This window comes from Mycteria americana, chromosome 2 (assembly GCF_035582795.1).
Source record: "Mycteria americana isolate JAX WOST 10 ecotype Jacksonville Zoo and Gardens chromosome 2, USCA_MyAme_1.0, whole genome shotgun sequence".
NCBI classification, from domain to species: Eukaryota; Metazoa; Chordata; class Aves; order Ciconiiformes; family Ciconiidae; genus Mycteria; species Mycteria americana.
The window spans coordinates 3379437-3406174 of record NC_134366.1 but is presented as its reverse complement, the minus strand read 5'-3'; the positions used below and the strand labels follow the sequence as shown (position 1 = coordinate 3406174).

Here is a 26738-nt window from a genome sequence, read left to right as displayed (position 1 = left end):
GGAATGATACATTATTTGGAAAATACGGGAGATGAGCTGAAATTTTCATGCAAGTTGTGACGTGGCAAAATGCCGGTTGGATTTGCGTTAATCTAGCGCACGGTACTATACAAAGATGATACAAAACAACATGATACCAGTGCAAGTTTCATGAAACTTTTTATTCAACAAGTATTTCATTATGATTCTGCCAAGATGATCAAATGAACAGCAAGGCATAAAAAACATGAAATAGTTAAGAGATTTTATTCTAATAGCTTTAATTACAGTGCTTGTTTGTCGAAATGAAAACTGAAAACAAGTATACAAAACAGTTGATTACTAATGTGTATTGAAAGCAATAAAGGTTTCCACAACACTAAATAAACCAGTTCTGATAGTTCCTCAAGTTAAAGTTTAACAGCTCCAGCTTCTTCAGTGTTTATCAAAATACAAAAGAAAAGTAAAGAGGTCTTTTTTTTCTGATGGCAAATCTGAACCTTGCAGTATGAGGGATGCCAAGGGTTTTCACACATATACAGATATGGGATTGTTCCAAAATGGGATTGAATACTTCTAGAGTGGAATGACTCTCCAAACTCTCATGCTTTTTTTTTTTCCCTAGACGCTATACATAGATGTTTGGTGTTTTTCATGGCAATTCTTACGTTAAGTACAGTACTTTCTGCCTATAGAGCTTAGGACTAGTACAGGCTGTGCTTTCTGTGGAAAGGTTTACCTTTTGGAGTGGTTTACACACAAGAAAAGTACAAAACACTTTTGACAAATACGACAGGCTAAAAATGTGACTTCTGGAAATTATTAGAGTTCAATGGAAGTGATAAATCTCACCTGGACCAAGTCAGAAGTTTAGCACGAGCCTGCAAGCTCATCTAAACCAGGTCCAACAGATCTTTTAACGAATATGAACAAATATGAGCACATACCATGAGCTACAGAAAGAGCCAGAGAGCTATTAGTTATGATATGTTCTTTAACCAGATGAAGCTAATTGGGTGTCGATCACTGCTTCACCGTTTCAAAAGAAAAGTCACCACATTAGAGCTAGAACAGCAGAAGCTATGTCAAACGTTTGTATGTTGAAGTGTTTTTACTTTTCCTTGACTATTTAAAAAAATACAGAATTCAGGTTAAAAACCAACCACCAAAACGGATCTCACAGATCTCACAACCCAACCGAGATAGTATTCAGCTCTACTGCACAAGGACCACTGGCAACCCTTATGTTAATCCACTTAAATCCCTTCCAAGTACTAAACAGTGAGTTGATTCTTTACAATAAAAAAAGCTGAGTAATATTGCATAGGAGTACCAGAAACTGCCTCATTGGAAACAAAAACTATTTACATTAAATAAGAAACCTAACTGTTTTCAGGCTTGTATTTGCCACATTTACAGCATGATGCAATATATATTGTGACAAAAGAAATGAAAACAGCTTCCGGCACTCAATACCACAAAGTAGCACAGTTTGCCACATTAGAGTAAAGCAAAGGGCGAATAGGAGGAAATAAGAGGGAGGGGTGGAAAAAGAGGGAAGAGGAAGGTTTATGGTTTCATTTCTGGTTTCGGAGCTGATTGGACAACCAGTCCAGTCCTTCATAGAGACCGTCTCCACTAGTGGCACAGGTTGCCTGGATATACCAGTTCCTGTGACGAAGAGAATGCAGTCCAAGTTTGTCTGTGATTTCTGCTGCATTCATCGCGTTCGGCAGGTCCTGAGGGAAGGAAGAAGAGTCATTTTCTCCCCTACTCGCTAGGAAGAAATGCCCGCCTCCCTAAACCTTTTTTGATCATCAGCTTTAAAGCCTTTAAAAGAAAGTTAAGAGCTCTTAGAGCTTCTCTTTCAGAAAAAACTCAGTGGACTACTTCTACATTCAAACCATTTCCCCTATACTGACAAAAGTCTCAAAGGTTTAACAACGCGATCAAAAGCACATATTATGGAGTATTTCTCTTCAGAAAAGAGAAGCGAGACAGCTGACATTTGGATCAAGTCATCAAGCTCCTCAGAGTTGACCCAAAACTGCTTACAATTCAAAGGTTGTTTCATTCACTTTCCACTCAGGAAATGTTTTCTGCGACCGCAGTTATAAATTAAGATCAACTTTTATCATAAAGTAGTACTCAGCTTAGTACTGCTTCTGTTCATAGTCCACCTTTCTTGCTCCTAGACAAGACTTATGGCTTCTTTACCCTTCACAACTGAGCCTATGCAATCAATGAAGCAGGATGCTATTCCTGCTCTAAGTTTACTAGTCATATTTAAGACCTTCAACATTTGGGTTTAAGCTACCAAGGCCTTTATACAAGCAATAAAAGGCAGAACTCTCAGCTCACTTTGTGGCCTAGAAGAGTTATGGCTCACAGGTCAACACAAGTACATTAAAAATTAGCCCAGTGCTTCCACCAACACCAGCAGTGCCCTCAAACACCCCGACTGAAGAATTCAGGGATGTTCTGGCCTTCCTCTCTGTTTGGAGGAAGCTCGGGCAGGTGCTGTACTTGAGCCAAGCCAACCTTAAAAATCAAACTGGTAGAATTGTTCCCTAAAACTGAAAATACAAGAATTTCTATTAGGCAAGACTGTTTAGAAGGATGCTCTGTTCAGATGAGAACAGGGTAATCTATGGATTTGCTGTCTTCAACAAATCTATGGGTTGTTTGTCTTCAACAAAACTGAATGGACATTTACTGAAAGCTTATCTATTATTACACTTGAAAACATGAACATCAAGATCTAGCACTCACGAGTACGTTGTACGTTTTCAAGAGTTCTTACAGAAAGACACCTTTCTTGGGCATACCTGTTTGTTAGCAAACACTAATAAAACAGCATCTCTAAGCTCATCTTCTGCCAACATTCTCATAAGCTCTTCTCTGGCCTCGTTCACTCGTTCTCTGTCATTACTGTCAACCACAAAAATCAGACCTAAAAATAAGCAAACACCAGAAGTTATTAACAAACAATGAATACTTCTGGAGGTCAGAACTAAGCTTTGAAGAGAAAATAATGCAAAATAATTCAGTATATCTCACAAAAATACAGTTTTCTTATTACTGTAATTTCATGTCTAAGAGAAAGTCTGTTCTTGCTGAAGGCTGGTGAAAGCGAGTGTTAGTTTGCATTTGTGTTTTTGGAACACTTGTGCACTTCATCTACATAACCACTCGATATTTTCCAGTGAGTAGCAACTCTTGAAATCCTGTGACAGGACTCAAATGCATGCACGCACATTATAAAGGCGCAGCAGTGGAAGAAGTGACAAACTCTCAGTTCATGGGGCTGTTGGAGTTTACAGCAGCAAACTCTGCTTTGAAGCAAAGGCAGAGGGCTGTGACGATTACAGAAGAAAAGCAAAAATTCTGAACTCACTGAGTAAGGTGGACAAGGAAGACTGGTTTCTAGATTTCTTCCCGCCCCTCTTTGAACCTGCACTAGCTTAACAGAAGAGCTAGAGCAGCACACAAACATGCCCACCGCCCCCCCCCCCCCCCCCAAACGCGCAAGATTATCATAACAAGGACATTAAAAAAAACTTTTTCGATTCTGGAAACCTGTGATTTAAGCATTCAGACTCACCTTGTGTGTTCTGGAAATAATGGCGCCAGAGTGGTCTGATCTTATCCTGACCACCTACATCCCAGACTGTGAAGCTAATGTTCTTGTATTCTACTGTTTCCACATTGAAACCTAAAATAGAAATTGTGGCAAGAATCTCAGTTAAACAGAGTTGGCCCTGGACCTATTGTATTTACCAAGTCACACCCAGAATGTCATCATTGAAAAAGCTATCTTAAAATTTAAATCTACTTTAAATAAGCAGAATCCTACACTGAAGCCCTCAAAGCAGACAAACATGGGTTCTCTAGAACTCCTGCTCCCACCCCCCCCACTGCAATCAAACTAATGATCAACACCTGTAATTGCTACCTGAGCAGCTACAAAATGCAGAGCAAACTATGTTGCATCAAAAAACCCTGGGCTTTAAGGACTGCACATAAGGTTGTCTCTGATCACACAGTTCTGTTACCCTCAAAAAAAAAAAAAAGAAATAAAGAAAGGGTGTCACCCTCTGCTTCTCAGTCTAATCTACTTGATGCCACCACACACTTAGGAGGGCAGACTGCCTTCTGTGGCCCATAAAGGGTTATGCCACAAGTGACTGAAGAGAGGGAATGAAGAAGAAAAACAGCCTCATATAGTCTCCTCCCATGCTGGAAAATTTGGCTGTGCCATCTTCATACCATGGATTTAGCAAGTGTTTGTTCTGACAGTCAAGTTGGGGCACAGCACTAAGTCACTTAAATCAACAGAGTGGCAGCTGAGATAAGATACTGCTGCAAACAGTAAGACCCAGATCTCAAAGCGAGCAGTTATATAAATGCAAAAATCTTACCTATAGTAGGAATAGTAGTTACTATTTCACCAAGTTTAAGTTTGTACAAAATAGTAGTCTTTCCTGCAGCATCCAGACCAACCATTAGAATACGCATTTCTTTTTTGCCAAAAAGGCCTTTGAAGAGGTTAGCAAAAATATTTCCCATGCTTGAGATATGTTCTCACTGGCCAGTGAAGTCTAGAGGAAGAAGATCACAGTATCACTCATGAGTTACCAATGGCTGTGTTCTGACCAGGGCATAATCAAGAACAAAAAAAAGTATTGGATAATATAAATTCTTCAGATGCCCCCAGCCACCACCGTACATTATTTTTCCCCATACTGAAGCAATACAAAGATGAACAGATGCGCCAAAACTTACTCCTTATAAAAAGGCATCACTCCAAGTGCTTTAAATCTTTCAAATACTCTTTCAGAGATTTTAGCATTAAATGCTGTTCTCAAACTTCTGTTTGCAAAATTCATGGTTTGCTTTCAACGCAACTGTCTACTTGAGGTACTTCGTCCCCCATTGTTATGAGATAATTTATTTGCAGCCTAAAGTGTCACCATAAAACACACCTTTTTCTAATTGACCTGCAGTTAAAAAAAGTTTTAAATGTGTTCTCATCCCTTTGCTGCTTAGTGCACCAAAGCCGATCCTTCTTTTGCAAAGGAAACTCAGAACATTGCTTGGATTTTCTCCTACTCAAAACAGTTTCCTTCCTCTCAAACGCTACGGAAATGGCCTGTGAATACAATGTAAACGCAAATCAGTATTTTACCTTCATTAACACTGGAGACCTCCTCTAGGAAGCAAATCCACGTTTACTAAATTTTAACTATGGAAAATCAATAGCCACATTAAAAGAGGCAGGCTTAGAAATGAATGTTTCTTCCTTCACTGCAAACACTTCTGCTTGGACACTTAGAAGTGATTAACATCACCAGGAGCTTCCTGTTTAGGAACTGGAGAAACTGCCTCTCCACTCCAGCCCTCACAGACACTCCCTGTGCCCTTGGGACGGGATCCACCCCACCACAACTTGTCCACTTCTTCCCTTCTTCCACAAATATCCCCTCCTTCCCAAACTTCCTACTACACAGTTTACAGCAAGTTTGAAATCGCCAAGAGAACTATTATTCTGCTCACATAAGACATGAAAAAAAAAAAAGCAGCCTGAAAGCAGGGTGTAGATGAGGTTGTTACACGGGGATGGTAACGATTCACACCTCTGCTGCTCCTTTGTCTAGGAGCTCTGAAATGTCAGTTTGAAAAGACCGAGCCCAACTGAAACTACAAGCTTAAGGCAGTAGGAGCATGTACAGCCAAGACGGGTAACATTCGAAGGATGGGTTTCCTGTAAACCAAGTCATACAATTTAAAGCACAATATGAAGTCTGAATCATCTCTAGAAGATATTCTGTATTGCATGATGAAGCTGTGTGCTTGAAGCAAAATTCTCACTGGAAATAGACTCTACAGAATATCTAAATTAAAACAAACTTTGAACTGAAAAGTGCACCACAGAACAAAAATCTCGTCCGGCTCTGTTTAGCTTTATGCTAGGGATATATGAAGTCTAGCTTCCTCACTCAGCACTGCAGATGGCCTAAGCAGTTCTGCCCTTCTCAGAAAGCTTTGCTGGATACAATTTTTAACCCAAAAGTTAAGCACTGTAACATTAACTAAGTCACATGCCTTAGCACAAGCAGCTCCACAGTGAAGTTCAGAGTCCACTCCAGAATTCCTGAATGACATCAGTCACCACTTCAACTTGCTGAAGTAACTGGAGTCAAAGATTCATTTATTTTATATGATTGAAGCTCAATGCAATTGAAACTTTAAAACTAAGCTCATCTATAAGCCAGACAGGGCAGCTTGGGAATTAAAACCAAACAGAAGTTTTAAAAGTTCTATTATTCCACCATTTCCTTCATATTTCTGAAGCACGACCATGAATATTCAACTCCCACTTGAATATATGAAAGCTGTATAAACAGGAAAGTTAATTAGGAAGTAGAGAAAACAGTTTTGCTATAGTCTCTATTTATCCAAATCACTCACACAGCAGGAAATCTCACTCCCCAGCCCACTACAGCAGCTCTTGCTGGGCTGGAGGGGAGGGAGGCAGGCTGTAAAGCTTCCCTTTGTCCGCCTGCTCATGCTACCTCTATCTTCTACTTCATCTGAAAAGCAGTAGTCAGGGTTGAACTGTGACCTTGTACCAGAGCTCTTGTAACCCTCCAAAATGAAGTGTAAAAACTTTGGTAGCAAGAGAACCTTACAAGCCCTCCAAAAGAATGCATTTCTTTTGTTTCTGCATGTTTAAAACCATAATAGGTTATTAAATGCTTCAATCAATAGCAGTAATCAGGTAACACAGCAAAATCTTAGCATTTACATCCACGACATCTTTCCACACCCTGGAGAAGTCGCTGTCTGCTGAACAAGTTGCTTACACTTGGCACTAACAGTAGTGAATCCCATTAGATCCTTGTTTTCCTGGCAGCTATTTCCAGGTCAGGTCTGCCCTCCACCACTGAAGCTGCTTTTATACCACTCATCCTCCCAATTTTACTTTTTGAAGAATAATAAGTTAAGATACATTTAAGCACTTGGATTCCATTTCCTTCTGGTTCTCTTCCACACTCCTACCCTCTAAACCACTTCTATAACTTATTTGGTACTTCAGGGTAGGCGACATTGCAGAAAGTCTGATTTATTTTTATAGGCAGTGTAGTTTACAGCCCACCCCTGCAAGACAAGCGTGTTTAGATGTTGACCAGAAAGTAGCAGAATCATTGCTGTCTAAAAGAAAAATACTAGGAGAAACCCATCTGCAGAACTCCCACAAACCGCTGTGGTTCCCACCAGTGACTCGCTGGATGCTGCTGGGGCAAAAGAGAGGGTCTCCATCTTCACCATCGGTGGGACCATCCTCTGACCAGCAGCTAGAGGTGTGTTAATCTATTGTCACAGAAAAAGAAATCACACTCCCACATTTTTGTACATTACACCCCTCTGCCTGCACTGTCCCTGCCAGTATTTCATTACTTTCTATTATAAAAGCAAAAGCACCGAGTTCCTTCCCCTTTATTCATTCCCCTTGATGAATAAAATCCTCAACCAAATCATCATCACAACTGTGACCAGCCATCAGGTCTCTGCGTTTTAGACCATCCGTGCTGTCAAACAGCGTAGACGCTACCACAGCAGAAACTGCCGCAACAGTTTAGAGCTGCATCCCAGAACTTCGCTGCCACTCATTAATACAACTCAACTGAGGGATCACGCGATTACTTCCACTGTACTTCAGAGCTGAATCTGCTTGCTTTAATTCTCATTTCAGTCCACTAGTTGGACCATGAGACCTAACATACACAATCTGAAAATATGAGGAAATTTAAGACCCTTTTAGGATAACCAAGCAACCCTGTTGTTTTTCAGGCATCTTCAACAATCGACTCTTTGCAATCGATATCAAGACTTGCCAATATATTGCCTATATTCTAGACTGAAGCTTAACTTCCTCTTTTCTTCAACCCAAATGTTGCCAGTAATTGCTACACTGATCATTTTAGAAGCACAAGTTTAATGAAATGCCTGAAAACATAGAAGACTATGGCTTGTGAACTGCTTGTAGTACTTCAGCACATCTTCAAAAGAGCTACCTATCTATCAGGCTAAGTAGGAAGATTTGTCTGTGAAAGGGAACAATTTGCATAAACAGCACAAACTATTTTCACAAACTATTTTTGCAGAACGTAGTGTGTATGCACGTTCCCTCAGCACGACTTCGGCTTCTAGAAATGGAAGCTCACCACTCCTCAACAAACCCAGATCACCTCAAAACTGAACTGTCTGTATGACTCTTGTTGCTCCCTGCCCATCGAAGCCCTGAAGCTTAGGGTTCTTAACATAGTCTACTCCACCTCAAGATCCTCACAGCAGTAAAAACCTGTTAGGCAGGTTCAGGTAAGATATAATGTGCCATTGGTAAACAGCGAGAAAGGCATTCACTGGATAAGACTGCAGTTTTGTTTCAGGAAACAAGGTATTTTCAGCAGCCTGTTTTCTAGTAAGTGATATGTTTAGATAAGCAATTAGGGGAACGGGCAGCCTTTTTCAGAAAGGCTCAATGTAGTAAGTTAAAAATGAATGAGCATCTGCAATAGCAGGCAGCCTGGTGTCTGTCAAAGCAATACGGCCCATGAGTACGAACTAGAATTTGCTTTCATTAATTGTAGGTGGTTAGAATAAGAGCTCTGAGGAATATCTCAAGGCCAAAGATCATTCAACACTTAATCTTCTGCAGCATTTTATATTTAACTGTACGTTAATGCATTTTAATGTCATTTCATTCAGGCTGCTTATCTTGAGAAGTCAAATACGTTTCTTGACCTCCGAACTTCTTGGATGAGCTGTTAGTTAACAAGCCATCCCACAGAATTACGACCAGAAGGGTATGTCGTACATCAAAGCAAGCATAGCTACATCTTGAAATCTCTGCATAACCTTAATTTCGCACCTCTGGAAAAGTTCTTTTTGACCACATAGCAATTAAACTTCACTGAGCCACGAGTTGTGGCAAATGGCACAGTTTCATTCAGGTTTATACCATTTCTTTAAACATACCATAGCAGACAAAAATCAGGCTAAGACAGAGGATGCCATATGCATTATTTAGTCAAATTATGCCTGCAGTATAGAAACACATTTATTTTACTTCTACGGACCAGCACTTGCCATATAAGGCTCCCATAGTGAAAAAATAATGTTCCAAACTTTTCAAGTGGCATAACCAAACTTGCTGGGCACAATCATTTTGGCAATCTGTTCGGCAATAGCCAAAAAATACCAGCAGCGATGAAGATCAGTCAAGAAAAGCTTAATTCTCTGTCCCTTCTCTGCACAGCACACAGATACAGAGGTACAGAGGGCATTTGTTGTCTCTGGAAACTATTACATCTCCCTAGGACGTTCATATCTTGTTTTAAATCCCGTTTCAAGGAGAGACAAACATGGTGCCACTACCAATGACATACTGCTTTACAATTATAATCAGTCAAAATACTGATGATAAAGCACAAGCTAAAACCCCTAACAGTTGCAGGTTTACCAAAAAGCTTTTTCCTAGTAGTTTTCTGCACCTTGTTCTATTTACTTAGACACCTAAAGCAAGTAAAACTGGTGCACTTATGAAGACAACTGATTTACTACCAAAAGCACATCTCCATTTGAAGGAAAGTCTACTTGACACTGGCCTAAGCATTAACTCCACCTAATACAATTAGAAAAACCCCAAACCCATAATTCCTAACCTGGTATTAACACACTAGTTTTATCAGTCACAGGAGAACAAAAATCGATCAGTTTGTTATTTAACAGAAATACTGATTTGAAATCCAGTTATCACTAGTTGGCCTGTATCATGTTTCTAGTTTATGGCATTCTAGCAGGTTTTAAATTAAAAAGTCAAGAGAAGAAAAATATTCATACAAAAGATCACCAAACCTATGTGTAAACAGGGGGTGAGAAAGCTTTAAAAAAAAAAAAAAGAGTTCAACAGCTGTTACTGTTGTTACATGCAAGAACAACTGGCAAATAATTTAAAGTGCAAATCTAACTTGGCAGCTTGTTCTTTACAATATAAAGCGTGATTTCAAAGAGAATGTGAGAAGTGATCCAACAAGAATAGAACACTGCTAAAATTTAGGATTAATCTAGGGCCACAGTATTTCACACCACCACTCAGCAGGCACAGTCAGTTAAGTACAGCTGCATTCTTTTGAAGTAATTTCTTTACAGGTTAAAGTGTTCTGTTACAGCAAATTTTGAAAAACGCTCTTGATCAAAACACTTCTTTATATATAGCCAGGGTGGCCCAATACACAATTATTCCAGTACAGTTATATTCAACTATTTTTAGAAGTTTTTTACTGGTCTTCCACATCCAATAACCTGAGTGAAAGATGACTACTCATCAACTAGAGCCCTTTAACTTTGGGGCCTTAACACTGGAATTTAGCTTAAATAATTTTGAGTTACCTGAGACTTTAGACCATACTAACATCACTAGGCATAGACTACGTGCAGAATTTAAGATTAGCTAACCAGTAGGCCAGGTTCTTTCTTCACCAGGGGATTATCTTAGACTTAAATACCATTGTAATAAAGGCCACCTCAAGAACCTCTTCTCAGAGCTCTTCATTAGTAAGTCCCAACTCCTTTACAGGGGCATGTTAACTGAAGAGATCAAAACCTACCACTGCAACACTTTACCCCACTTCACATTGGAGGTGCTTCTGCCAAGCATGAGATGGAAAAGGTGTCCTAAATGATCACAACCTTGTTATTTGTCTTTTAGGAGAGGTTAGAGGAAAGGTACTGGCATTGAAGCATCATGTGAAATAAAAATTAAAGATATATAACTGTACTTGCATCTAAAGAGGCATGGTTGGATTTGGCCACCAAAGGCTTGCAGTGACCAACTAAAAAGCACCCAGATACACACTGCACATTCAAGGCAGATGGAGGACAAGTCAACTGCAAGTGAGAAGCTAGGTGAAAGAAAATCCAAGAGAGAGCTACTCCTTATGTAGCACCTTCGTTCAACGCAAGTAGGTTGAACACCCTGCTGCCTATACGCATTACCCAGATAGTGCATTTTCCATATGCTGTACATTCTCTTGAGAGCACTGGGCTCAGAGTGGCAGGAAAACAGAAAATATTTCCATTTACAGGATCAAAACAAGGGCAAGAGAGGGAAAATTTCCTTTGGGGTCATGCCTATTTCTCAGACACAAGAACAACTCACTCCTAAAACACATGACAGAATAAAAAAAAAAAGTCAGTATCAAGCAGAGAGGGTAGGCTGTTTGACTTGGTACTCAAAACCCAAACCAGAGTTATTCCCTTATTCTCACCTTCAAGCATGGGGAGCAAGCTATTTCTGTTTCACAGTGAAATCTTAAACTATTTTAAGCAGTTATACACTACCATGCATAACTCAACAGCATGCAAACCAACACATAGGAAAAACATATACCTGGTCTGAAAAATATTTTATTTAAAGGATAGGTTGACAGGTGGAAAAGTACAGAAGGAGTCACTTTTAGATAAAGCACATCCATTACCGCCCTGCGGACTGCCTGTAGATGCTCAGGAAATAAGTGGTGCCGACAATGTAGTTGTGACACACAAGTTTGGACTGCGACTTCTATTCACCTGTTAAACGATGGGCATACTGTTGTGAGAACTGGTTACTACAAAGCATTTCTTTTCAGATAAGCATTGCACAGGTTTGAGGCTGAACTATTCACCAGTTCAAAATCTTAAATTTTAAGCCAAATATCCTGTTATTCATTCCCAGTAACTGGGCAGTAAGTCAACATTTGCACTCATAGTAGAAATGGCAAGAACTCACACGAGAGCTTCGGTAATGAAACTGGCTTTTGGTTTGGGGAAAATGTCAAAGCAGACATTTTCTATGTGTTGCAACTAGCAACACAGCTAGTTGTTAGATACAAGATCAGTGTATGAATAAGAGCTATATTAGACATGAGAGTTTTATTAGAATTGAAACATCAGCAGAAGTAGTACCATAGTCCTTCAATGTTTGCATGTATTAGAAACAAGAAATAAAATTGGATACTCACAAGCAAGCAGAAAGAAAAAAATGCTGAATAACACAGAAAAACAGCTGCTGTAGTAGGAAGCTGATTATAAACTTCTTTACTCATCAGTTAAAGAAAGGAAATAATGGCTGAGGACAGTGCTAGCTCTAATACAAGCTCTATAGCATTCCAGTAGCAAAACTTTCAAGAGATTTCTAAAAAAAGCATCAGAACTACTCCTTTTCAGAAAAAGTTAACTTATGGTCACCAAATTTATCCACTGTAAGGCAATCTAGATGCTTGTGAGGGCTGTTGAAATCTGCAGGCTTTCAAGCAAGAACTTTTATCTTTACACATCTCAGCAGCTTTTATTTCTAAAGTGATCTTTTATTTTTAAAGAAAGGTGGTTCTTTAAACTTCACCACTGCAAATTCAGCTGGAATCTTGGGTTGTGAGCTTTTCCTCCTTCCACCAATTAACATAATCAATAGCTTATCTGGTAATTGTGCCTCAATTGTACAAATGCTACTGCTTAAAGCAGGTTTTCAAACAGGAATAAATGGAGAACAAAATTTGGTGAATTGTAAGGACTGGAATCCAGCCCCCTACTCCCACACACACTTTGTTTGCCTTGAAAAGCTGTGACTAGTCCTGCCCTCCACTTGGTCAGCATGACTAACACACACAGGGAACTACGCACACCGAGCAAAAATGCACCACTCCTGCCCAGTCCTTCTCAGATTCCGACTGTATTTCACAACTAGGCAACCTTAAAAATTCAGCAAATGCCTCAGACCATCGGGGACTGATTTACATTCAGGTGATTGCCTTTTAATATCATCCAGCAACTATTATGTATATCACAGACTATCGCAGCAGCAAAGGCTGTTCTGAGTGGAGATGACATCTGCTTGAGCCATTTTTCCTCCTGATGCACTACCACAGCAGAAGCGTCAATAAACTTGGCAAAGCAATTGAGTTTAAGAGGTTCAAGTGAGGCGAGTTTCCTCACCCTTTCACCCAATGTAATTACAACAGGGAAAGCAGTCCAACAGGGTTCTCAAGCACTGCAGATGTGTTTTTAACAAAGGAAGTCAGCAGCATCATACCTGCCTTGTAAACTTTCCTTTCAGAGAATCCCCTTCTATATCGGTAAGACTGTGAGTACTTATACCGACAATTTGATTATAAAACCCATGAACAAAAGCCAAGAAGAAATCCTCTAGTTCAGCTACAGTTCCTTTTTCCAACAGAAGTGCTCCAAATCAGTAGCAAAAATAGTAATAACGACATTGCCAAATGACCTTGGACAATTTACTTTGACTTGGTTTCTTTGCCTGAAAAATAAGGTTAATAGAATATCCTGCAAAGGGGTGTTGTAAGTCTTGCGGCTTGCAAAACAAAGTTTAAAGTATTATACAAATAGTTCGCATTTTCGTTTTTGACAAAGCTACGTTTCAAAACAAGACCTCTGGATACAACTCTAATCAACCTGAGGAATTTGGTTTGGCAAGAGCCTAGCAGCAAAGCAACAAGGTCAATGTCAAACACAACATTTAGGCAGTTTTATGACCCAGCAGAGTTTTAGTCGTGCTCTGCTGGGGCAAACAGACTCCTCCATGAAAAGGTTCACTAGCTGGCCTATCACTTTATCAGACAGAGATTATCAGCCCAAAGCATTATGTTAACTACTCAGAGACACAGGATATATAGTATTTTCAGACAGAATATAATATCCTCTCACCCGGAGCTGCTATGCCAAGGAAAACTGATCTCCTAGACCATCAAAACCAAGCCGTGGATGGCAAACAGAGTTTGCCCCAGGCTAAAGCTCAACTTCTTACCATCACCCCCTCAGCCCAGCAGAAAGCCCTACTCAGCAGCCAAGGGCTTACAGGAAAATAACCTCTCTCCTACGAGTTTCATCCAAGCCTCATTTCCCCTGCCGGGCTACCAGATCTCGGAGATCCGCTACGACGAGGGTTTTCGCGGGGAGAGGAAAACGAGGAAATACCTCTCTCCTCAGACCCGTTCACGGGCGGGGCAGAGGCCGGAATGAGCGAGTTTGGGGAAGGCAGGCGAAGCCCATCCCGCCGCATCCCGTCCAATCCCTCCAGTAGGGGGAGCGGCGCCGGGCCTTGTGCAGCTGCCGGCGAGTTGGAGCGGTCCCCCCCTCCCGCCCGTGCCCACGCCACCCTCGGCGGGGAAACGAAAGGGCTGGCGCCCGCCCCGGCCCAGCCACCCAGCCCCAAAGGCGTGAGGGGGGGGGGGCGGATGGGGCAGCGCCCCAGCCAGGCCCGCCGCTCCCCAAGGCCTGCACTGCGGCCTGGCTGCGGCTTCCTCCTCCCGCCGGCAGCCGCCGACCGACGGCGGTAGCGGGGGAGAAGACGGAAGGACGGAAAGAAGCGACGGGGCCCGCTCCCCCCGGGCCCGCCGCCCCCTCCCCTCAGCGCCAAGGCCGCGGTGCCTCACACCCGGCGGCCGCAGGGTGTGGATGTGGGCGGGGGAGCGGGGCAGCGGCGGGCAGGAGGGGAAGGGGCTGAAGGGAGGGAAGCGAGAAGGTGTCGGTGAACCCACCGGCGTCGGCTGCTGCCCCGGGCAGTGGGTCTGGCTGTCCTCGGACTGTCCCGCTCGGAGCCGGCTCCCCCCTGCGCCTCTCGGCCGCTCTCCGCCCAGGCACACAAGATGGCGGCGCTCGGCAGCCACGTCAGTGCCAGCCCTGCGCGCGGCACCACGGGTAACCGAGGAGGGCAGAAAGGGGCGGGGCCTAGGTGGGAGTGGGCGGGGCTACGGCAGGGAACCGCAGCGCTGGAAAGGCGCGGGGGCGGATCCCGCCGCCTGACCACGCCCACTCCCTGACCACGCCTCGCCGCCCCCTTCCCCAGCCCGCTCGTGACCGGATGCGGCGCGGGCGGCGCGGGGCGGGGCGCGCGCGGGGGCTGTGTGCACCGTGCACCGTGCACCGTGGCTTGTGCGGGGCCGTGCATCCCCCCGGGGGGCTGATGTGCAGCGTTACCCCGTGCCAAGGCGGGCAAGGATCCGCACTGGGGTCTTGCAGGTGCCCTACAGCATCGCTCCCACGCCTGGCCGCGCGGGGATGCACGCTTGCCTCGTGGGGCTTGATGCATGCATGCATGCAACACGCTTTGCATGAGCCGCGCAGCGCTGCAGGCGTGCCAGGCTGCGTGGGGACACGTACGTGCTTCGTGGGACGTGGTGCATGCACACCTTTCGTGGGGCCCGCGTGTGCCCTGCAGCGTTGCTCCGTATGCCAGGCTGTTTGGGGATGCGCGTGGCATCTCTGCCGTGCAGCATTGCCCCGTGTCAGGCTGCGTGCTCAGGGATGTGCTCGTGCCTTATATATATATATATACATTTGAAAGCTGCCTCTGCATCCTGCTACGGGGTTCATGCACGTCTCATAGTGCTGGTGTGCCCCCCACCTTCGTGGCTTCTGCATCTGCTGGTTGGCCACGTATTTACTGCGTAGGCACAGAGAAAGTCAACGAAAATCCGTGTGCTCCCCACCTTCACGGCTTCCGCATCTGCTGGTTATCCGCGGATTTCCTACGTAGGCACAGAGAGAGAGTCAATGAAAATCCTTCAGGCTCTTGTATCCAAAATAAAGCAGGACCACAGGGAGGGCCCTCGTTGCTGGCTGCTCTGCTGCCGCTTCAGTTCACCTTTGAGACAAAACAGAGAGGATTTGGTAAAATTTTCACTGTTTCTCATGCTGGAAAAGGCTACCCAGATGGAGAGGACCCAGAAGATGGAGTGCGCCGGGTGCTGCTCCAGTCCCTCTGGTTTTCCTATGCAGGGAAAACCCCTTTTTTAATTTTTTCACCTTAATAATACACAGATGTGGGAGGGAATAGGTGAACATGGAGCAATTTTTTAATTCCACGTGGGGAAAAAAAAAAAATCACATGGTTCGAAAGCTCAAGAGATCGGTGTAGAAATAACTGTTAGCGCATGTGTGCAATAAATTTAGGATTATTTCCTTTCTGTTTTGTGGTAACTTTAAGATAAATCGAGGTCGTGTGCTGTCCCAGGCTAAATACTAAATGCTAAATACTAAATACTTCCTTTATTAAAGACAGGAAGAGGAGTTTTGAAAGACAGCAAGAAGCCACGAAAACTGCTTATTTCTAGATTTCCCCCTGATGCTGATAGGAAGCGAATACCTCGAAGGCCTCCATCCCCCTGTCAAATGGTGTTGAAATCGCCCAGCAGCTGAAAACATTACACAGAGGCGAGAGAAGGCAGACGGACAGATGGACGTGAGCCCAAAAGCTTCTTTTCCTAAAAAATTGGGTCACGCGCAAGAGAGATGGCAGCAACAGGGCTGAGAAATGCCAGGAGGGAGCCTGGGGTGGAGGCAAGATCTGCCCTGTGCTTCTTTCGGGGAGGCACCATCCCTGTGCATGAGCAGGTATGAGTTAATATTATTATTGTTTTACTTAACGAAGCACCTAAACTGCATTAAGATTTCCCCACATAGTCAAAAATCAGCCGGAGCACTGACAGTCTAAGAAAGCAATGGCAAAGACCAAATTCACTTATTTTTCCCTGCGCTGCAGAAGCCGGCCTGTCTCAAACGGGGGATTTCAGGAAGAGAATAGCTGTTGTGGTGAACAGATTGCTGCCCACCTCGACGTCCAGGCACGGACAACTACCACTGGGATCGCAGATGTCCCCGTCCCTTCGGCACGGGCTGTTTGTAGAGCCCTGGGTTTGTGAACCGTTTGGGGCACGGCATCCTTCAGGACCTGGTTTAAGAGGTAGCGAGTTGAACCTAAAACGCAAAGCGGCATTTAATCCTTCGGCAACGCCTTTGAGAAAGGAAAGGAGAATTTGCATTTGCTTGGGGCTTCTGGGGAATATCTGCCTCTGTCCTTGCTGGTTGGGGACATTTTGGGTGAGCCCTGGGGCAGGAGCTGTGCTGGAAGGCCACGCTCTGTGTCCCCGTGTATAGGCTGATACAGGGAAGCTGCTCTCAAGGCAACGGCAAAACCCCGTTAATGCATTTATCCCCATCCCCAAATCCCCTCCCGGCCATAGCCGAGCCGAGCAACCGCTTATTTTATAGCCCTGTCTCCATGCCTGGACAGTGAACCAGATCAGGGCATTGCTCCGGGTAAAAAAACCCTTCTTTCCCCCCCTTTTTTTTTTTTTTTTTTTTCCTTTTTGCTTTATTTTTAACCCGGAGCAGTTCCTCCTTTAGCTCACAGGGCTGGGGGGAGGAGAGGAGATGCTCATCCCACCATCCCATCACCTCCTGCCCTCCTCGGTGAATGATGGAGGTGCCAGCCGGGGTGCAGAGCGAGCTGAGGGAGTTTTATTTTATTATTATCATCTGTGATATATGATTTCATTATTAGCATCTCGGTGGAGACCCGAGTCAACGCTGTGGCCGAGGAGCCAGTAGAAATTTGGCCCCGTTGGTCTGAGTCATTAATGACGGCTGCCGTGATGCAAGACGAACACTTTGCCCGGTGACTCATGACATTTATAGGAAGAAAGAGGCCTCGGGTTTTTTTGCAGCTGGGAGAGCAGATGTGTCGCTTGTTTTCTCTTTCCTGTGAAAAGCCAATGTGGGAGAAGGACGAAATGGGAAGGGATCCCTCGGGGTGGCTCAACTCGTTTGCTGGGTGCTCCTGGGGTTACAAAAAGCCTTTTGGCTTTTCCTAGGTGGCACCTTTGGAGCTGGAGAGTTTTCTTCCCTGCCGGGAGCCTTGGATGACAAATCTGTCAGCTGAACTACACCCTGTTCTCACTGCCTGTTGAAAACAAAATCAAAACCCAAGTGTTTCTGCAAGGTGTTTTTCTGAGGTTATAAAAATATCATCTGGAGTCACAAAGCGCTTGCCTGAGCGGTGCTTTTCTTTTTGCATCTGCCCCAGGAAAAAATACTGTGGGCTGGATTTACTCTAACTCCAGGGTCCCCAAAAATAATCTTTTCCCCCAGTGTGGGCAAGTCGTCTTCATTGAGAAAATACTGCTTGATGATAATCTGCTGGTGACTGGTATCATGGGGTGGTGGAGACCTCTGAGCTGGCAGCAGCGATGTCCAGCCACCGAATCCCTCCTGGTATTGATGGTGAACTCATTTTGGGGTATTTTGGGGTGACACTGGGACAGGTGCCCATGTGCGAAGGGCTGAAGGACACCAGGGTCAATCGTTGCTCTGCGTTCTGCTGCCCTAAAGCTCCTACTCTGTGAGGCCATCTTGTTGGGTCGGGGATTTCTCACCTTTGAGTCTCTCATGTTGGGGTGAGAATTGCAGTTACTCACAGGACCTGAGAAATTACCCCCCAACAGCAATTTCTTACCTTATCTACTGAAAAAATAGCGATTATTTCTTGGATTTGGCATCCTGGAATCCCCTATAGGTGGGTCTGGGCTGTTGAAAAGCCAACAGATCTAGTCTTGCTGCTCATGTTTTACCATCCTGGCAGCAAAAGGAAGATGGAAACAGGGAGAAAAGCAAGCTAAGCTCTAAATGGCTCCCTTGATAGGCAGCAAAATAAGAATATTTGCAGCAAGGGCTTTCATTTTGGTATGGTTTCTCCACTCAGAGCTGACTTAGGTGGCAGAAGGACTCATGCAGCAAGAGCATTTTTGAGAGCATCTCAGATGTGGGACCGAAGCCTGGAGAGCAAACGAAGCAGATCGGCTCTCCGCTCATGACACCAACTCCTGTGGGATCTTGGGCAAATTGCTGCAGCTGTCTCAGCCTCACTTTTTTCTCCTTAATTCGGAAATAGCTACACTGCGTGACTTAGTGACGCGCAGTGTAACCTGCCGGTGAGAAGAGCTTTGTATAACATCGGCATTGCTAATTGCTGACACCTCTGGATAAAGCTGTCAGCTGCAACCTGCAGTGGGATGATGCCCTGTTTGAGCAGCCTTGGCGATGTCTTTTGGTACCGAAGGAAAATGTGTTATAAAGGAAAGTTTTTTCCTCCATGTCATCTATCCATCCCTCCTGCCTTCAGCTGCTAGAGGACAGATGTCCCTGCTGAGCGAGTCCCTCAGCCCTTCTGCAAGTCAATGGAGACACAGAGGAGCGATTCACCCATCCCGCTCCAGACATCACCTCCAGTAGGTCTCCATTGCCTGTTGAGGGAGGACTCCAGGGGAGATGTCCGTGTTCAGCCAGTGGGATCCCTCCTGGGGTGGCAGGTGAGGATTTTCCATGCCCCCCTCATCATTTCAACCTCCAGTGCTTAATTTACTCAGCGTTCGGGTTGGAAAATGCATGCTGGCAGGTTGCTTTGCCTGGAAACACGGCGCAACTTGCTCAGCCTGCCCCTGAAACTCAAATATCTGTGGTTGAGGAACACTCACTGGCTGCATCTTCTCCGCAGAGCACTTCAAATGTAGAGGTGTTACCACCAGCACCGATTACATCTGATGGCATTTTGGGCATCTGCAGCGGCAGCAGAGACACATTTCTGAGCATGCATCTTGGGTATCTTCACAAAGAGCTGCTGTCCTCTTCTCCCCTCCTTTTTAAGCAGCCAGACCTCCCTGTGAAGGGGATGATGAGTCGAATTCACCAGCACGTGTGGGGAGATGCTGTGGCCACCGACTTGCAGCAGCTCCTGAATGCTCAGAGCTGTGAGCTGGGAGGCTGCTTGCGTTTTAGGAGTGAGCAATAGTGCTGGTGTTTGAACCATGAGGACCTCTGGTCTGGGGAGCTGAGCGGCTCAAGACTCAAGACCTGATAATGGTGTTGGTTGGTACCGTGAATGACTGGTCTCTCCCTCCACCTCCTCTGATTTTGGGTTTACTCCGTGGCAGCGTTTTAATGTTGGAGGTAACATGGCAGCGCTGCAATCGGACCCACACCGACAGAACTGCAGCTGGAAGTGCAGCTTCATCGGGTGTCCGGATCCATGGGGCTCAGGTCCACATGGGGTGGAGATATGAACAAGCACCGTTGTCCCCTGTCTTTGGGCATCCCCTAAGGATACCAGCCATTCCTCACCAGTGCTTCCAGGTCTTCGTGGCAGGGCCATGTGATTACCCATAGCACAAAGTATTTGATGAGATCACCTCCTTAGGGATATCTGGTCTTCCTGGGACTCTCGAGGCTCACGCACAAAGATATTAACTCCTGTGACCTGGATAACCTTGAGCTACTGTGGGAATTAGAAATACCACCAACTGGGGAGTCATCTAAAGGTCCCACAGCCTCTCCTCTTTGGTGGCTGTGTGCTGGAGGCAGCTGGTTGCTCAATTTGTGATCTGCTGATCCCCTGTGCCCACCACATAGACACTGGGTCCCGCAGCTGGGGATGTCCTTCCAGGCACCACAGGGCCCAGAAGAGCAAGAGACCAAGCTGCAACCTCACAGTACTTGTCTGGGACAAGGGCTTCCTAAAGCGTTGAAGAAAGGAAAAGTTGCAACCATTATGGGAGGTCACAGGTCTCATTTTAACAGCACGTTTCTAGACTGGTGTTGGTACAGCTTTGCCCTTGGCAAAGGGGTATCTCGTGCATCGTGACATTGCACGAATGATGCATTGCTGTCCTTTGCAGCCAGCTCAGAGCTTGGATTCAATTTGGCTACACTGCCCACAGAGAGACCAGGCTCAGGCACACAAATTAGAAGTTAGTCCTTATCCATGGGGGACATGAAGCCCTTCAGGGGACGCTGGAATCCCTTACAGGAGTATGAACTGATGGTCCAACTCTGCTTGGGCTCAGTCTGCTCAGACTAACTTTATGGGCAAGTCTGGGTCAATGCAACTGAGTTCAGTAGGCAGTGCTCCCCTTCCAGTGAAGTCTCATAGGATGTGCTGAGCTGGGTCTGGTCTCTGGGACCAGTCTGGTCTCTGGGATGGGCAGTGCAACAATGCCAGAGCTTATTCCCTTGCTTCATCCTACCCCCAGCCCATCGGACGCTGCCAGAGCTATCCCAAGTTGTCTCCTGGAGGGTAGGTGCTCTCCAAGTATAAAGGCAAAAGTTGGGAGCATTAAAACATCCCATTTGGAGAGCTTTGTGCAATTTTACGGAGCTCCATCAGGGAAAGACGTCTTATCCATCACCAGGGTACCATGCTGCCGTGTAGGTTTTGATGCGGCAAACATCCTTCTGCTTTTAATGACCACGCACAGAAAACCTGGATTTTAAATGCTCAGCTGAAGTATTTCACCTCTAGCAGCACAGCGCTCTGAAATCCCTTGCTTTGCTAGCAGAGTTGCCACCTCTGAAACACTAATAGCGTGTCCTGCCACCCCTGGCTTTTTCCAGCCAGGATTCCCAGTTAATGAGCTGTAAAAGAGGAGAGCGCTTCAGCTTTCCATATGAAGTCGCTTGGCTATGGAGGTCTAGAAGAAAATGTAACACCAGAGGTATTGAGGTTATTATCACAGTGTTTTCCTGGATGGGAATGAAATTTCGGCTGTTCTCCATCATCAAAACCTCATTAAGTTGCACAGCCACTAATTGATATGCCCAAACCTGACAACTTGCGTCAAAGGAGAAGACGGCGGTCGCCCTGGGACCTGCCAATCAATGTCACAGCCGTCCCAGGCCCACGGTGAACTTTGACCGCCTGCAAGAATGATGGTGATTGTTTCAGTTGCAAGGAGAAAGATGGAAACCAGCCTAATTATAACATCAATGTCAGGTCGCATACCCCCACTGGACACCTGCGTGATGGAGGAAAAAAAACCCCAGACAGCAGCTCTTGGCGTCCAGCTTCTGTGAAACTACTTGAGATATTGTGGCTGCTCTGGGTTGTCCAGGCTGGAAAAATATTACCTTTTAAGAGCTTTGTTCATCCACCATAATTATTCTGGAAATCTGACGATGCACATTGCAGGATAATTGCAACTGGTGTAACGGCAGGAGCGAGAAATGCCAATGTGCAAGGGAAATCCTGGGCTGTTTGCAGCAAGGCTTGCAAGGCAGAAGGAGTTGGAGTCAGGAGGCTGCTGGAGGAAGGACCATAGAGAAGGCGTTGGGGTTAGGAGAAAGGTATGGTACCGAAAGGAGGTAAAAAGGTGATGAATGGCTAAGTCACTGCAGGACGGGATAATTTAATCTCATTTTGTGTCTCTACGAGGTAGTGATCCCCCACCAAGTTCATTCCCTGCTCCCTTTCATCATAGAATCATAGAATGGTTTGGGTTGGAAGGGACCTTTCAAGGTCATCTAGTCCAACCCTCCTGCAATGAACAGGGACATCTTCAGCTAGATCAGGTTGCTCAGAGCCTCGTCCAACCTGACCTTGAATGTTTCCAGGGATGGGGCATCTACAACCTCCTTTTACAGTCACTGCAGAGAAACAGGGACCTGAGGGTGTGATGCGACCACCCTTTCCTAGATACCTGAGATGAGCTGGGCCTTCATCTCCACCAGCAGGACTGACTCGATCTCCCCAGGGCTCTGGCTCCAGTGGAGATGTCTACTTCCTAGGAGATGAGGCCCTGAGCAACCTGAGCCAGTGTTGAATTCAGCCCTGCTCTGAGCAGTGTTGGACCAGAGACCTTCAGAGGAGCTTTCAATGTCAATTGGGCGTTGCTGTCTTCATTTAATCAGATCTATGTGGCAGGAGAAAAAAGAACAGGGCTAGAGGGATGACTGGCTGGATGGCCGAGCCCAGAGAGTTGTGGTGAACGGAGTTAAATCCAGTTGGCAGCCGGTCACAAGCGGTGTTCCCCAGGGCTCAGTTTTGGGGCCAGTTCTCTTTAATATCTTTATCAATGATCCGAATGAGGGGATTGAGTGTGCCCTCAGTAAGTTTGCAGATGACACCAAGTTGTGTGGGAGTGTTGATCTGCTTGAGGGTAGGAAGGCTCTGCAGAGGGATCTGGACAGGCTGGATCCATGGGCTGGGGCCAATTGTATGAGGTTCAACAAGGCCAAGGGCAAGGTCCTGCACTTGGGTCACAACAACCCCATGCAACGCTATGGGTTGGTGAAGGGTCTGGTGAAGGGAAGTTGGTGTAGGGTCTAGAGCACAAGTCTGATGAGGAGCGGCTGAGGGAACTGGGGTTGTTTAGCCTGGAGAAGAGGAGGCTGAGGGGAGACCTCATCGCTCTCTACAACTGCCTGAAAGGAGGCTGTAGAGAGGTGGGGGTCGGTCTCTTCTCCCAGGTAACAAGTGATAGGACGAGAGGAAATGGCCTCAAGTTGCGCCAGGGGAGGTTTAGATTGGATATTAGGAAAAATTTCTTTAGTGAAAGGGTGGTCAAGCATTGGAACAGGCTGCCCAGAGACATGGTGGAGTCACCGTCCCTGGAGGAGTTCAAAAAACATGTAGACGTGGCACTTTGAGACATGGTTTAGTAGGCATGGAGGTGTTGGGTTGATGGTTGGACTAGATGATCCTAGAGGTCTTTTCCAACCTTAACGATTCTGTGATTCTATGAGAGAGGTCCTGGGCTGACGTTCTCCACTTGTCATTATGCAGAGCTCAGGTGAGATTTGAGGGGTCTCAGAGCTATCCCCAGGATAAGCGATCCCTCTCCCTGTTTTAAAGTTTCTGCACTGTCCCACAAACCCAGACCTGAGAACTTTTCCCCTTTTTACCCTGAGCATGAGGCAAAGGATCTGCAAGGATGGCATGAGTGTTGAGGGGCTCACACAGCAGCCTCTAGCACTTGCTTGAAGCTCAGCCGACCTTGCTTGTGGACTCCCATGAGATGGATCATAAGATTTTTCTCCAAGCCAAGGCAAATCTGCTGAAGTCAAAGGCAGTTTGACCTCAGCGGAAGGGCTGGGCATGCAGTACAGAGCAGAAAGCAAGCAAACAACTGCTCCCAAGGTCCAATCTGCTGAAATTCAAGTGTAAATTAACATAGGCCCCTGGCTTGTACGCTGCAATAGTGCCTGAGCATCCTCCCATTTAACTGCAGATGTGGGCATCCTTGCTGCAGGATGCTGTCAATGCTAAAAGTTCATAGAGGTCCACCAGAGTTCATGGGAGGAAAAACCCCTCAAGGACTGGTAACCCAACTGTGGCTCTGAGCATTTCTGGCAGAAGTGGGAGAAGATCTGCCATGAGGTAGCTGTAACATTCACCAGTAGCTCTGTGTGGTACCTACAAACATCATAAATGAGGACCTTGACAGGTCTTCTTAGCTAGGACATCATCTGGTAGGACATATCCTTGCCCAAGACCACACGGCAGCAGACGAAGGACTTGATCTACCAGCTCCCAAGCAAGGACTGGCCAAGGGACAACCTCATGGTCGAGATCCCGGGGTGTCTTTTTTATTTTCCCCCCGGGATGCAGGGGAAAACCTGTGCCCACCCCATGCTACAGTCTGTCCTCTGGGTTTCTGCAGTCCCTTGGACAAACACCCATTTACTTTACGTTACTCCTATACGTTTGCAGCGCGTGCACCATGCTTGTCTCTAGGGAAACAGCTGTGATTTATCCTGGAGAAATAGATTGCAATTAACATTTAAGCCCATATCCATGATGCAATTACAAAGGCAGTATAATGAATCAGTCTTTTAATAATAAGCTCTGTAACCTTTGAAAACTCACCCAGGTGGGAGCCGGGGACCCAGCAGATAACGTTATCACTGATGCCGGTACTGTTGAAATTGCTCCACCCTTCCCTGATCCGCTGACCGGGGTCCGAGGGGCACGTGCTGGTCACTAATTCTAGCTGATGCTGTGAAAATCAACTTAGGTCTCTGCAGCCAAAATAGAGGTTGGTTCCCTATTTTGTTCTGCAGGGACAGATGTGGACTGGCCATGGGGGCTTGTTCCTGGGTTAGGTCCTGGTGATGTGGGATGGAGAGGCTGGAGGGGACTGTCTGCTTCTTCCCGTCACCATGTGAGAGGCAGGCATGGGAAAACGGGGTAAAAAATAGAGATTTGGGGCCCTCGGTGGGGGACGTGCCAGGTTCGGGGCAGCTCTCCTAGCCAACTTCCAGCCAGCATCCAAGATCTGAAGCCATGCATCTCTGGGGGTGTGAAATCTGTAATTATAAACCAGCTAATGAACGTATGCTTGCCAGGTGGATTATGTACAGCTGGGGGCCAGCAGAAGCCCAGCATGGGCTTGGCCCTAGGGCATGGCGTGAGCGTGGTGGGGACGTAGCTTTGGGATGGGTCACTTGGCTGGTGAACAGAGATGAAGGTTGCGTTGGGATGGGTCTTCTTGTAGAGACCTTTTTCCCCTGGTGTGGGTGGGAAGGTTGGCTGGTGGCTTGAGCAGAGGGGATGACGTGGGTTTGGGACGTGTGACTTGGAGTTTTTTTACCTATCGAATGCTACCCATCTGAAAGGTCTTTCTCCTTGGATGTAGACCATGCCTTTTGGTGGGGAAAAGTCCCAGCTGGCCATCACAGGAGCAGCTGTTCATCCATGAGATCCCAACGCTGAGTCACCCTGGAAGCTCCTCCACCCTGCTGGCTCCTGCTGAGGAGCTCGGGCTGACCACGTCTGACTTCAGCCGCTCCGTTCAGTACCTCCTGGGAGGAGTCTGGGCCCAAATCCCTTTTTTTCCAAGGAACAAACTACAGCAGCGAGTTTCCTTGGCTTGAAATCCCTTCATCAGCTGCTCCAAGATGTCCTGAAATAAATAGTTTTCCAGAACACTTGTCCTCACGGCATCTCCTGAACCAGAAACCATTGTCCTGATTTCTCCCTTGGTACCCAAGGAAGCCCCTGAATTCAGCTTTGGGTTCCCATAGGGTCTAATCCTGTTTCAGGGGACTGGAAGCCGTGCTCGGGGGCTGCTGGCTGCTCCCCTGGTTTTAACGAGGTCCTTAATGGTTTTTGAGGCCTCGATCCAGCCAGGGCTGCTCTTTGCATTAGAGTGGGGCAAGGGTAGGACTCGCTCTTCTTGTGAGAGGTTTTTTGCAGTTTTACTTCTTTTCTTTTCTTTTTTTTTCCCTTTTTTTCATACCCTTTCCAAACTGAAATGAAAGCAAAAGCGAAGCTCCTGAGAAAATTCAAATTTGAAACCAAATAGTAACGACTGGCAGCTCTTCGCAATGCCAGACCAGGTGGCACATTCTGGCCGTGGCTGGCTTGAGGTCAAGTAGGAGACCACGGAAAATTGGGGGAAAAGAGGGGAAAAAAGAAAAACAGCAGGCAGTTCAGAAAATACCGAAGCTGAATGTTTTGGTCACTCTTCTCCAGGGAGAAACAGCATCAAACATGGTCTTTTTTCTGCTCATTTTGCTTTCCACGAGTTAATGAGCTTGCAGGGAGGGGCTTGTCCTGTTGGAAAGTCTCTGTATTTCCTCCCATATGGGGAGCGGACGAGCTGGCCCCGGAGTTTTAGTGCATTGAACAGAACAAACCTTTGATAACGTAACTGTGCAAGCTATTTCAAAACACAGCTGATGCTGAAATGAAAAGCTGTGTGAATTCATGCTCTATCAGCACACACCCCCCGCAGGTAAACTGAGGCACGGAGGCCTGCCCAAACCGCAGCAGTGGCAAGGTCGTCTCCAAAAAGGGCTTTTTCAGCCCCGTTTTTTTTTTTTTTGCTGGTGGCTCCCAGGGAGGTTTCTTGCAGCAGATGGCAGCAGCGGGTTTGCGAAGGCGCCGGGACCCGCTGGGTGCTCAGCAGCACCCACACTCAGCCCGAGCACCCAGGACGTCGGTGAGATGGGCTTGCACAAAATGCCCCGTGGATGAACCATCGGCCTCTGCATTCAGCAGCAGAACAGCAAAACCCAATTGCCTGGATGTGTTAACCTGTGTGGATTCAGTGTCTAAAAGAGGGGTTGAGCAGCCTTCCCCTCCCCGG

The 26738-nt window shown here is 46.0% G+C and overlaps 1 protein-coding gene and 1 long non-coding RNA gene across 6 annotated transcripts; one reads left to right on the top strand and one right to left on the bottom strand.

Annotated features, from left to right (window-relative positions):
* Positions 1-134: 134 nt before the first annotated feature.
* Positions 135-14719, bottom strand: ARF1 (ARF GTPase 1). Its single transcript, XM_075492214.1, has 5 exons — positions 14580-14719; positions 4401-4580; positions 3584-3694; positions 2808-2932; positions 135-1718 (listed from the first exon to the last, which is right to left on the bottom strand). The coding sequence occupies exons 2-5, from the start codon at positions 4546-4548 to the stop codon at positions 1557-1559; spliced, it is 546 nt and encodes a 181-aa protein (XP_075348329.1). The 5' UTR covers positions 4549-4580; positions 14580-14719; the 3' UTR covers positions 135-1556.
* LOC142405214 (uncharacterized) lies at positions 14609-25824 on the top strand. Of its 5 annotated transcripts, none has more exons than XR_012774098.1 (4): positions 14609-14739; positions 16099-16434; positions 16583-21993; positions 25284-25824. It is a non-coding gene; the product is annotated as an uncharacterized LOC142405214 (long non-coding RNA). The 5 variants fall into 5 exon arrangements; XR_012774100.1 differs by lacking the exons at positions 14609-14739; positions 25284-25824 and adding exons at positions 15020-15488; positions 15578-15711 and having other exon boundaries at positions 16155-16434; positions 16583-23027; XR_012774096.1 differs by lacking the exon at positions 25284-25824 and having other exon boundaries at positions 16583-23027.
* Positions 25825-26738: the final 914 nt, after the last annotated feature.

What these genes read in the sequence shown, in the direction of transcription:
- ARF1 (XM_075492214.1), bottom strand. Translation starts at nt 4,548, where the DNA reads ATGGGAAATATTTTTGCTAACCTCTTCAAAGGCCTTTTTGGCAAAAAA. An exon ending in AACTACTATTCCTACTATAG is followed by an intron (nt 3,695 to 4,400) that starts GTAAGATTTTTG and finishes TTTCTATTTTAG; the next exon opens with GTTTCAATGTGGAAACAGTA. An exon ending in TAGTGTTTGCTAACAAACAG is followed by an intron (nt 1,719 to 2,807) that starts GTATGCCCAAGA and finishes TCCTTCCCTCAG; the next exon opens with GACCTGCCGAACGCGATGAA.